Source organism: Euleptes europaea, chromosome 2 (genome assembly GCF_029931775.1).
Source record: "Euleptes europaea isolate rEulEur1 chromosome 2, rEulEur1.hap1, whole genome shotgun sequence".
Taxonomy (NCBI): domain Eukaryota; kingdom Metazoa; phylum Chordata; class Lepidosauria; order Squamata; family Sphaerodactylidae; genus Euleptes; species Euleptes europaea.
The window spans coordinates 126,248,396-126,261,288 of NC_079313.1; the positions used below are offsets into that span (position 1 = coordinate 126,248,396).

The 12,893-nt window shown below is 44.7% G+C and overlaps 1 protein-coding gene across 3 annotated transcripts in view; it reads left to right on the plus strand.

Annotated features, from left to right (window-relative positions):
• Positions 1–12,893, plus strand: part of GNAS (GNAS complex locus) — a 268,620-nt gene that overhangs the window by 152,417 nt on the left and 103,310 nt on the right. For all 3 annotated transcript variants that reach the window (XM_056844516.1, XM_056844517.1, XM_056844519.1), the window contains exons 3-4: positions 469–523; positions 637–756. In XM_056844516.1, the coding sequence (XP_056700494.1) occupies positions 469–523; positions 637–756 (175 nt within the window). The remainder of the gene's footprint in view (positions 1–468; positions 524–636; positions 757–12,893) is intronic.

Below are 12,893 nucleotides of genomic sequence, written 5' to 3' on the forward strand. Positions count from 1 at the left end.
TGCGGTCTGTGCTGTGACTGACTTGCAGCTTTGCAGAGTTTAAGAAGAGGGTTGTTACCCTTGAGGACTTTTTTTAACCCAGAGGTAGGGGGAACTGAACCTGAGGTTTTTATAGGCAAAGCATGAGCGTTACCACTAAGCTGCGGGGTCTTCCCCATTCTGATGAAGCAGCAGCTGTTTTAGGGTTTTTTGATTGACTATACAGCAGATGATTTCCTTCTTCTACACTTGGCTGTCATAGATTTATTATGACAAAGGCAGTCTGACTTTACAATTGAAATGAGGTTCTTTCACCACCACCCTGCTCCACCCCAGGTATTCTGGTTGGGTGTACATATGGTATTCAGTGGCTAGCTAGAAGATTGAAGATTATGTGTCGTGATAAAAGTGTTATGACCTCCCCCCCCCCTTCAAGAGCTATCGGTTCACCATCCAGAAATTTAATTTGCTGTGTTTTCTTGGTTACAGGGAGAAAAAAATGAAAATTCAGGATATTAAAAACAATATTAAAGAAGCTATAGAGGTAAGCCTACAAGGGGTTTTGGTTTTTTGTATGTTTGTTTTACTGATTGCTTTGAATTGGCCTTTTAACCCATCACTAACTTGTAACTTTTTTTTCCAATGTGTTTTATATAGACAATAGTGACAGCAATGGGAAACCTGGCACCACCAGTCGAGCTAGCCAATCCAGAGAACCAGTTTCGAATCGACTATATATTAAACTTAGCAAACCAGATAGATTTTGACTTCCCACCAGTAAGTATAAATTCCTGTTGTCCCTTATCTTACATTGGATTAGTACTTAGTGTTTTTTTTTTAATTTCCCTTGAAAGGATACGATTTAGCAACACATCCAGTTAAATAATATTCTGTTACTGTTCTGATATGTACAACTTCTTCGGTGGACAAGCATAGATCTACAGATAGGTCATGCGTTACCTCCCCTCGCATAAGCCATCTCTCGTCCACAGTTGTTTGATATTTGTTGGATGGTCCAGAAGCTTTGCTGTCAGGGGAAGTGTGTTTAAGCCTGGCCTACTGGTTAAAAAATGAGCCCTATGGTGCAGAGAGGTAAGCTGCAGTACTGCAGTCAAAAGCTCTGCTCACGACCTGAGTTCAGTCCCGGCGGAAGTTGGTTTCAGGTAGCCAGCTCAAGGTTGACTCAGCCTTCCATCCTGTCGAGGTCGGTAAAATGAGTACCCAGCTTGATGGGGGTAAAGTGTAGATGACTGGGGAAGACAATAACAAATCACCCTGTAAACATAGTCTGCCTAGTAAACGTTGAGATGTGAAATCACCCCATGGGTCAATGATGATCTGGTGCTTGCACAGGGGACTATCTTTACCTTTACAGGTTAAAAATAAAAAGCAGTGCAGAAGTTGGAACTACAGGGTGCATTCAAAGTGGATGGAGCAATGCCGTTGCCATATAATACCATCCCTGCAAACTCCAGGATCCTTTAGGGTTGTGCCCTCCCACTAGTCACCATCTCTCACCCTTAACGTTGAGGAAATGGTTAGTGTCACATAATGACATCATGGCTATAATAAAGGGTGCGACCATTTGCTGCTATTATTATCATCCGTAATTTTATGGTACTGCTGGCCTGCAGAGCCCTTTGCAGACAACCCCTGTCTCATTTACACTCTCTCAGCACAGAGAAGTGGGTAATTAAGTCTCAGGTTGCAGGCTGGTGGTGCAGACCTTAAGGAGATTATGCCCTCCCGAGCCCATTGAAGCTGATGGGCTTAGAAGGGCATAGCTCTGCTTAGGATGCCTCGGTGAAGGGGTAAGAAATTGTTCCCACCTCTCAGGGTGCCCATGAAGCTGGACTCAGATTCCAACTGACTGCTTTTTCTTGTTTGCTTACCTGGGGGCTGTTGTAGGTGGCTAGCAGTGCAATCCTGAGGAGAATTACTCCCGTCTAAGCCCATTCATTTCACTGGGTTTAGACCGAAGTTACTCTGCATAGGAGTGCACCATGCAATAAAGACAGTATAGGATGCAAAATGTCTTGTTATTCCAACATTAGATAAGTAACATACACAACTAATTATACAGAAATAGCCAAACAGTCCAAGAAGTGCAGTAATCAACTACCAACTCTTGCAATAAAATCTTCAAGTGAACTTGTTCTAGGCCATTTTTGCATGGTCAATTTTGATGCTCTCTCAAAGCTCTTTTCTAAAATGCAACTTTAAAAATTCCTTTTCACGGTCCCGGCGCAAAAGAAGAAATTCCATTCCCCCCACTCGCCTGCTCCTTTGTTGCTGTTTGCATAAGTCATTAGCATATGCATAGCTAACGCGCCTCTGTTGTTTTGCATTGTTCTTTGAGGGCGATTCTTCGTGGCAAACTCCAAAGGTTGTGTTAAGTGGGCTCTTTAGTAATGCGAAGCAGGTATGTGTCAGCTTCCCAGTCACTTCCAGAATGACAGTTCAGCGTGCAAAATTTAAAAAAATATGCGGAGCACTTCAGCCTGGAACACGCTGTTAATTGCCATGCAAAAATGGCCAGAGAGACAAGGTGGTAGTCAGCTTCACGAAACCATCCAACAGCACGCAATAATTCACATTAGCATGGACGGTCTTCTAGAAAAAACACAGTTTCGTTGTCAAACTTCCTCAGGGTACCTGATGTAATCTTCACAAACACAAAAGGCAAATAAACATGAAATTACTAATTGAACAACAACCTATATCTGATAAGCACCAGACTGGTGTTTCTTTATATCTACCAAGGATGGCACCATAACAGAGAGAACTCCACTCCAGAAAGTCCCCAGTTCAAACTTCATGTCCATCACTAAGTGTGGCCTCATGGGGAAGCCACACTCTCTCAGATTTCCATGTACAATACGGCAACAACAGTCTGCCTTAAGGTTGTATTAAGGATTGCAACATATAATGCGTGGGAAGCATTTTGAACACCTGAAAGTGCTATAGAAATGAGAAGTAAAGAGTCAGTAAAGTGGAATAAAGGCCATTTCTTTGCTGCTTCTAGTTAGATGCTCTGTGTGTGTGTGTGTGTGTGTGTGTGTGTGTGTGTGCGTGCCAAAAAGAGGTCCTCTGAGTAATTGGCAATAGGCAAATCCATTTGATCTCCATCACAAAATGATTCGGACCGGATTGAGAGCGGCATGCAGATTTTTTCTCTGAACAGTTCAGAAGACATGTTTGCAACATGCATAGATCACCACGCATACTGTTGGCATAGCTCCTAATCAAATGCGTTATCAGAAATTTTTAAGGGCAGCATCTCAAGGACTCTTCCAGAGATAGAACACAGGTTACACATTGTGGGAAGGTTTACTTGGGAGTTCAAACATGTGGATTCTATAAAATATCAGAAGGGAAGGGTGTGGGAGTCTGAACCTCTGTTTCGACTTTGGTTGCTGTTAATACCTGTTCTGTGTTTTATAACTGCAGAGAAGATGTTGCGCTGAATGTAATCAGATGTTTTGATGTATTTAACAGGATTAATGGCACACAGCTTCCTGCTCATTGCTTTCTTGCACTTTTTAAGGTAGCTTAAATATTCAACATGAAAAACCTTTTCCCATGTTTTAGCCGAGAAACATGACGGTTCTTATGAGTGAAGTTGCTTTCTGACTCATGGTGACCCTATGAATCGATGTCACGTGAACATACGAAGCTGCCTTATACTGAATCAGATCCTTGGTCCATCAAAGTCAGTATTGCCTACTCAGACCAGCGGCGGCTCTTCAGGGTCTCAGGCTGAGGTCTTTCACCTCACCTAATTGCTTAGTTCCTTTAATTGGAGATGCCGGGATTTGAACCTGGGACCTTCTCCATGCCAAGCAGATACTCCACCACTGAGCCAAAGCCCCTCCGAATAGCTTTCTTTATATCATCCCCCTTGCAGATTTCCTTCCTGATCTTTTTTTTCTTGTGTCAGTTAATCTAGATATGCTTCCAGGTTAAATCTAGACTGCTTCCAGGTTAAATATTTGGAGGCAAATTTTCTTACACTTCTTGACTGCACAAAAGTTCAGTGTTTTGCACCTAGGTGACCTATAAGTTGCTGCCATCTGGCTTGTTGACAAGAAATTTCTGACGGACATCAATCCCATTGCTCGTTGGGGGGCTAGAGAAAGGGCAACAGAGCTTTCCAGCTAGGGAAGAGCTTCACAGGAAGTCATGGTTAATAATCTCGGAATACTTAGACGTTAATGAATAGGTGTAGTTGGCACTACCCATTTCCAGGTTAGGATGAATGTAGCTTTCCACACTCAGGCGGGCGAAATTCCAAAAATATCAACTGTCAGGCTTGCTGCCGATAGCTCTGAACTAAACCACAAAGGCCCAACAACAGGGACGGCGTCTCCTACCTTGCTGCGTTACGTGCCTCTGATTTCCTTCCCTGCTGGCCCTGAATCTGAAATGCTGTTGGTTGTTACAGCTGGCAGAAGGTAGTAAAGCCTGTCCAAGAGTAGCCACTTTGCCCTTCGGGAGAGTTTTGTTACTGTCCCAGTGACTCAGGCCTGGTGCTGGATAAAGTTCGCTGCGTTCTCTTCTCCTACCCCCCCCCCCTTCTAATGGTCAAACGGAAAAGTTTGGCTGCTTGCAGTCCGAGACAAGAGAGGGCAAGCTGCCAGCACCGTTGGGGCAGGATATGCCATTCTGAAAAGCATCGCTGCTGTGGTTTGTGACCCTTCTGTTGCTTTAGCTGGGCCTTGTTTGCAGCATCGCACTGCTTGTCTGGCGCGTGCGTCTCCTTTGAGGATACAGATGCTAGTCTCACCTGAGCTCATTTAAGTGCCAGCGATGTTCCACTGGTACCTCTGTATTATAGGTACAGTAACTCGATTCCAAAGGAGACCTGCACGCTTTAATTCCCTAGGTGTGTATTAATTGAAATTAGCAGCCCCTTGAAACTAGAGGCCGTCTACCTCTTTAAAGCTGTGCAGATTTCTCTTCCTTAGAGCGGTTCCTCAGTGGAATGGGCTTCCTCAGGAGGTGGTAAGCTCTCCTTTCCTGGAGGTTTTAAAGAGAATGTTAGATGGCCATCTGTCAGCAATGCTGATTCTATGGCCTTACAGATGATGAGAGGGAGGGCATCTTGGCCATCTTCTGGGCATGGAGTAGGGGTCACTGGGTGTGGGGTGGGGGAGGTAGTTGTGAATTTCCTGCATTGTGCAGGGGTTGGACTAGATTACCCTGGTGGTCCCTTCCAACTCTATGATTCTAAATACAGTATGTATGTGGAGAGAAACTATGACGTGATGGCACTGCAAAAACAAAACCCTGTTCAGTACAGTTGATCATGTTCCCCCAGTGTACTGAAATTCAGCATTTACCCTGATCAAATGCGCTGCAGATCACAAATACTTAAGAGTGGACGGGTCACCTGCTATCTGAAAGTCTTTTTTTCATCAGTCACTTGTGGTGGGAGGACCCAAAACCTGTGTTCATTGTAGGATCTGTTGTTCATACCTTTATTTCTGAAAGCAACTTTACCCTCTCTTCTTGATGATTAGTCTGAATATCTTCAGAATGTAGGGAGTTAAATGACATGGCCTCAAGTTTTCCAAACTGAGAAACTTAAGATCGCAACAGCCGTGAAGGTCGACTTCTTAAGAAACATTTTTTTTTCTTTAGACACATTTTTGTGTGATTTTGTACTCTTGTTTTTTTTTTAAGAGCGCCCTAATTTAATTCTAAAAGAGAAACAGAAGCCAAACTAGAAGTATACATACTACCATCGTGGTGGTGAAGTAAGTAACCATGCCGCAAATTTGTACCCAGTGCAGGGTTGTGTTCAACGTGACCTTCTGTTGAGAGGATAGTGGCGTTTGGTGACGCGAGGTGGTTAAAGATTGAGTACATTTGGTAATGGATTACTAGATTTCCTAAAGTCAAATGGTTTGAGTTTTGTATTAGCTGCACCTTGCCAAATTGCAATAAGGAATTTTAGGTGCTTAAGAGATGACAGAAACATCAGGTTTTTTTGCGGGTGTTTTTTTTTCCTTTTTTTGTAATCATTGCTTCCTGTTTAACTGTACCTTTGTATATCAGCGAGTAACCAGCGAGGCAAGTTATGTGTGTACTTTTAAAAGTGTGTCAGCGAGCAGTTCGAAACCTTTTATTATACAAACACGTTTTAAAGTGGGACTGATGAGATGTTGGAGGAACAGGATGATCAGATTACTGACCACTAAGGGCATGTGAGGGCAAGGTCCCTTTTTTTCCTGAAAGTAACACGACTCGCTCTCCTCTCGATGCTTTAACTAGGCAAACAAGAGGAATGAGCCTCGGAGAAGCCTCCCCCCCCCTCCCCATTAAATGTACTGGGGGAGGGGAGCACATCCTGTTTAAAGATGTGTTATGGAAGTGGATCGGCTCTGGGTAGTTTGTTGCTGGGGCCTATACAGATCTTGGGAGTCCAGTGCTGATGTGCATGACAGAGTGGAAAAATCACATTTTGCTTTTCACCATGACTTTCTGTTTCAGTGCTGGCAAAACTACGGTTTTCCAAACACATTCTCAGTATTCCATCAAGAACCATGCAAAAAAACCAAACTTTCTCTTACTTTGTGAAACAGTAGAAGGTTTCTAAGAAGAGGTTAGATGGCCATCTGTCAGCAATGCTGATTCTATGACCTTAAGCAGATGATGAGAGGGAGGGCATCTTGGTCATCTGGGCATGGAGTAGGGGGGGTCACTGGGGATGTAACGGGGGAGGTAGTTGAGAATTTCCTGCATTGTGCAGGGGGTTGGACTAGATGACTCTGGTGGTCCCTTCCAACTCTATGATTCTATGAAGCTGTTACCCTCTGGAAGGTGCTTGGTGGAACATGGGAAGCAATAGAATGGCTTAAACAGGTGCCTGATAAAGCTGAGCTATTGTACAAAACAAGGATTGAGCGGATAATTGGTTTGAAACGTAATTTCGTGAGATACACAATTCAAGGATAATATGGACAGCGAATGAAACATTCTTGAATTCTGTAAAAATGTCTGGCCCTTTCAGGGTCATGGGGGAAGAGTAGCTTTGATACTCTTAAGCTGCCGTATCTCACTGCCAGAAGCTTTCAGGGGAATTCTGCATGTCTGCAACAGTGTCCTTTTTTAGCAGCATCCAGAAACCCTGGACTTTAAAAAAAGAAAATTGGACCATGTCGCTCAGTAAGAAAATGCTGGCATATGTTAACTTAAACCAGCGTTTGCCAAATGTCTCGTATTGCCAAGAACAAAAACCAGTTCCGAAAAATAATACTCAAAATTAATGGTGGAGAAGTTGTCACAGACATTTCAATGCAGACCTGAAAAATAAACCTGCTCCTGGAGACACGTGTATCCTTGAAACGCTGAGACTGTCAGTGTTCAATATTTAATTCCAAAACAAGAAGTATGAAACATTAATGAGCTCCTTGATAAAATAACTTTGTAGTGTGGTAATTCATACAGGAAGACTGTTGCGTTATACCGTTCCTTAGTTGTGCTAAGCTGGTTAATTAGTGGATGCTTATCAGAAACGTTAAACGAAACTGACTTTGCCTGAAAACAAAAGCCATGTAAATACCTTTTATCCGGCCATCCAAAATATCAATAATTGATTGAATTATTGTTTTAAAACCATCAAACCAGTTTGTGTGTGTGTGTGTGTGTCTTTTGAAAATTTTCTCATCGAGGGTAACGTTTTTATTCTTCATCCCAGAAGACTTGGGTACAACGTGAAGCCAGTTACCCCTAGGTCACCGAATCTGTTTAAGTTTGTAATATCCTCTGTTCCATTTTCCCAGCTAGATGGTTTTCCATCATAGCTTCAAACATCTTCCCGGGTATAAACCATTACAAAAAATAATCAACACTGTTGATGATATGTAAAATATAAATGACCAATAGTTCTAATAGAATTTGACCCTTGTTGATGTTACAACAACACATCCGGAGACATAATTTTTTTTTGCACCAGATGCTTGTGTGAGCAAATTACCATGCTGAAAGTCCTATGATTGGTGTTCTTAATTTGCATCTAGCCGCACAGGATATAAAGCTTATACATTTCAGATAAAATTCCTTGTAAAGTGCATTCCCAGATGTGCTTTTTAATAATCATGTTTTATATAATTTGACCACTGAGGAAGGCCCAAGAGAAGAAGAAGAGTTTCAGTTCAGTTCAGGTACCTTTATTGGCCTAACAAGAAGAAGAGTTGGTTTTTATATGCCGACTTCCTTTACCACTTAAGGGAGAATCAAACTGGTTTACAGTCACCCTCCCCACAACAGACACCCTGTGGTGTAGGTGGGGCTGAGAGTGTGTGACTAGCCCTAGGTCACCCAGCTGGCTTCAGGTGTAGGAGCAGGGAAACAAATCCAGTTCAAATCCAGAAACAAATCCAGATTAGTCTCCCCTGCTCATCTGGAGGAGTGCGGAATCAAACCCGGTTCTCCAGATTAGAGTCTACCACTCTTAACCACTACATTGCGCTAGCCAAAACACAAATAGTCTACTGGTCATTTATATTTTGCTATGCTGGCCATTGGCCGTAACAAATAAACAGCAAACAACAACATTTATATTTTGCATATCATCAACGGTGTTGATTATTTTTGTAACAGTTTATACTTGTGATTTAATATGTAGCTTGCAGTCCAGGCTTAGTGTTTTATCCATTATATTGTGTGCACCTAATAAATATATAAATATATATTTTAAAGAATTTTTATTTCTCAGCTCATCAAAGAAGCTTATCTGCACATTTCCATCCAACCTCAACATCGTAGTTTCCTGAGATTCGCCTACATAGGGGAACATCTGCAGTTCAAAGCCCTCCCTTTCGGTCTAGGGTCAGCTCCGAGGGTCTTATCCAAAATCCTGGGGGCCCTCATAGCAGACCTACGTCGGGAAGGAATCCAAGTTCACCCTTATTTGGACGACCTCATCTGTGCTTTGTCGGAAGAAAGCTCACGGGCTCATACCAACAGAGTCATTCATCTGCTTGAGGACCACGGGTTCATCATGATCTTCGACAAGAGCCAGGTAGTACCAACACAAAGCCTCCGTCATCTAGGCTTTGTCATAAACACGGTTGTCGATACCATCTTCCTCCCAGAGGACAAGGTCTTGAAGATCTCTCGGCGGGCCAAGCAGATGTCCAAGTCTCGACGATCCCTCCTTCTTTCCCTTGCGAGCCTTCAAGGACTGTTGATTTCCTGAATCTCAGCGGTATCCTGGGCTTGTTTCCACGCTCGTCCGTTGCAGTGGCTTCTGAGACCCTACCAGCCTCTCATCACCAAAAGGTCAACAAGATCATACCTCTGAGTCATCAGGTCAAGGGAAGCTTTGGTGTTCCCAGCCTTTGGTGTTCCCAACCTTCCAATCTTCGAAAGGGAAAAAGGTTCATTCTCCCAGAACCTTTGCAGCTCTTCACAGATGCTTCCCTATTGGGCTGGGGTGCCACTCTGGGGAAAGAGATGATCCAAGGTCTTTGGAGTCCTCCGGAACAGAAGATACACATAAATCTCCTGGAACTGAGAGCAGTCTACCTGTCCCTACGCCATTTCCAACTTCTCCTCCAGGACCAATGCATCCTCATCAGGACGGACAATGTTGCAACAAAGGCCCACCTGAACAAACAGGGAGGGTCCAGATCATCGGCTCTTCACCAAGAGGCCAAGAAAATCTTCAGGTGGGTGGAAAGGCACCTGCTGCACATCCAGGCCAAGCACATCCAAGGAGTACAAAACATGCAGGTCGACTGGTTGAGCCGTCGCTCGATAGACAAGGGGGAATGGGCTCTCTGCCATCAAGCCTTCCAGATGGTAAACCAGAGATCCGATCCTCTCTTGGTAGACCTGTTTGCCTCAGGTCTGAACCACCAACTTCCCAGTTTCTTTTCAAGGTTCCATCACCCCCAGGCGGAACAAACAGATGCCCTCCTAGCTCCGTGGCCTCAGGGGACCCTTTATGCCTTTTCTCCCCTTCCCGTTCTTCCAAGGGTTATTAGGAAGATACGGTCCGAGAAGGCGTCGGTGATCCTGATTGCGCCACGCAGGCCCTGTTATTCAGATCTTATGGACATGTCAGTCCACAGACCCTGGCGGCTACCACTTCTACCGAATCTGCTCCAGCAAGGTCCCCTCGCGCACCCCGACCCTGCTTGGTTCAAGCTCAACGTGTGGACATTGAGAGGCACAGGTTAGCGCAGCTCGGCTTGAGCCCAGGCATCATTTCCACTATCCTCGAAGCCAGACGTCCTTCTACACGGAGGATCTACGAATACACCTGGAGGACCTTCGTCAGGTGGTGTCATAGAAAAGCAAAAGATCCCCTGAGCGTGGACCTCCCGTCTCTGTTAGCATTCCTACAGGATGGGGTTCAACAGAATCTCAGAGCCGCTACTCTGCTCAAACAAGTCTCCGTCATCGCCTCAGACGGCCATCGGTTGGCCAGCCACCCCCAGATTAAGGCCTTCCTCAAGGGAGTTGCTCAGTCGCACCTTCCCCCTATTCACCGGTTTCCAACTTGGACGTTGAACCCAGTTCTTCGTGCCTTGACTCAAAACCGTTTGAACCTCTGTGGGAAGTACCTCTAAAGTTTCTTGGGATGAAAACTATTTTCCTCACTGCAGTTACTTCTGCTAGAAGAATCTCAAAGCTGGGGGCCTTATCAATTAGAAAAGAACTCTATCATTCAAAAGGACAAGGTCGTATGATGTCTTAACCCCACGTTCATCCCAAAATTTAACTCTGCTTTTCATCACCAGCAGGAAATCCTCCTGCCATCGTTCTGCCCTGACCCGACTAACACCAGGGAAACAGAATGGCACACGTTGGATGTTCGTAGGGCAATCAAGGTCTACATTGATCGGACGGTGTCCTTTAGATTATGGGACTCTCTTTTCATCTCCGTCTCGGCCCCCAGTAGGGCCCGGTGATTGTCTCGACCTTCTCTAAGTAGGATGATCAAGCGATGATGAGGCCTACCAGGTCAGTAAAGTTCCTGCCACTTTGGGCATTACAGCCCATTTGATCCGTAGTGCAGCAACAACAGCGGCCTTGAACAGACAGGCCTCGGTGGAAGAAATTTGCAAGGCGGCCACATGGTCTAGTGTTTCCACCTTTGTCCGTCACTTCTGCATTAATACCTTCGCGTCTGCTGATGCAGCCTTCGGCCAAAGAGTGCTACAGCACACGGTCAAGGAAGATGATGATTAGTTCCCACCCAGGTAGGGATATAGCTCTTGGACATCCCGAGCTCCAAGATGCCCTTACCCTCAGAGCAGGAATGTAGCCTTGTTACTCACCGAGAGGACTCTTTCCGTTCTGAGGGAGAAGGGCATCTTGCCCCGCCCAAAAAGAAACAGGTTACAACCTGGGTGATAAAATTATACCTACTCATTAGGGTTGTCTTCCTCAAAAATACTACAGAAGGGTGTACGCACATAGTTAACAGAGTACGTGGAAGGGGGGGGGTTACAATCCTTCTCCCCACTATGCAGTTCTCTCATTTTCTTCTTACTTGACTGAGAGTTTCTCTACCGGTGAAGTGGACCTGTTTGTTGCATGTTACATGTTGATGTATTCCATACCTGTTTTGGTTGTGATTATCCATGTTTTTTCTCTAGTGTATTACTCCTGTCTCTAGCTTTGGCTCCTTGAAAAAGTGGAAGTCGTAGGCTTTCCCACCAGGGAGACAGAAAGTGAGGTTTTGGTCCTGCCTCCCCAAGCAATGGGTGGGAAAACCGAGCTCCAAGATGCCCTTCTCCTCAGAGCGGAAAGAGCCCTCTTGGTGTGTAACAAGGCTACATCTTAGGCTTTTCTTTCATCAGCTAATTCCAATAGAGTTTCCAAGGGGATACTTGGTTACTTTTGGACAAAGCCTCTTTAGATTTCTTTCTCTGCTAGATGACCAAGCAGTTGGGCTCCAGCCACAGGATAGTATGTCACAGAGGTGATGATTTTAATTTGACTCGGGCTTATGGAGACACATACTGCTGCAGAGAATGATCCCCCATATCCCTCCCTCCCTCATTGGAAGAAGAAGAAGAAGAGTTGGTTTTTGTACGCTGACTTTCTCTACCACTTAAGGCAGACTCAAACCAGTTTACAATCACCTTCCCTCCCCCTCCCCACAACACACACCCTGTGAGGTAGGTGGGGCTGAGAGAGTGTGACTAGCCCAAGGGTCACCCAGCTGGCTTTGTGTGGAGGAGTGGGGAAACAAATCCAGTTCACCAGATTAGCCTCCGCCACTCATGTGGAGGAGTGGGGAATCAAACCCGGTTCTCCAGATCAGAGTCCACCACTCCAAACCACTGCTCTTAACCATTACACCACGCTGGAGCCCATCACACACAAATTTACTGAATTTGTTTTGCTCCTGACCTGTTGGTCTGTGAGCATAAAGAACAGCGATTAAGGAAAGGTACACACACAGACAGTGTTGTTTTTTTTAAGTGCATGTGGTATGCCATATATGCCTCGCGGAAATTTTCATCCTCCAGTGACAACAAAGTAATACAGTGAGAACCGCGATCAGCTAAGCTTTAAAAGCAAATTAAAATAAAATGTCTGAATTTTTGGTTCATGGCAGGAGGGGTCAGTTCTCAGAAGGTAGTCACAATTCAAAAGAAGCTGACCCAGATTCTAATCAGTCTCACCCCTTGAGTGGAAGGGACTGTACATCAAGGACAGCAGGGAACGTCTATATTGGTTAATAACTCCTAGCCAGAGGCCTGCTAAAGAAGGGCAAAGGGGGGCCTGGGAAAACTTTCAGAACTGCTTATAAATATAGAAAAAGACCAGCATCCCGCAAAACTGGAACTTAGTTGAAAACCACCATTGGATCTTTTTCATCCATGGATGCACCGTGGCTTCTTTCTCTGTGGTTAAATCTTTTGTATTGGAAAACAGAGTGAAAGGAG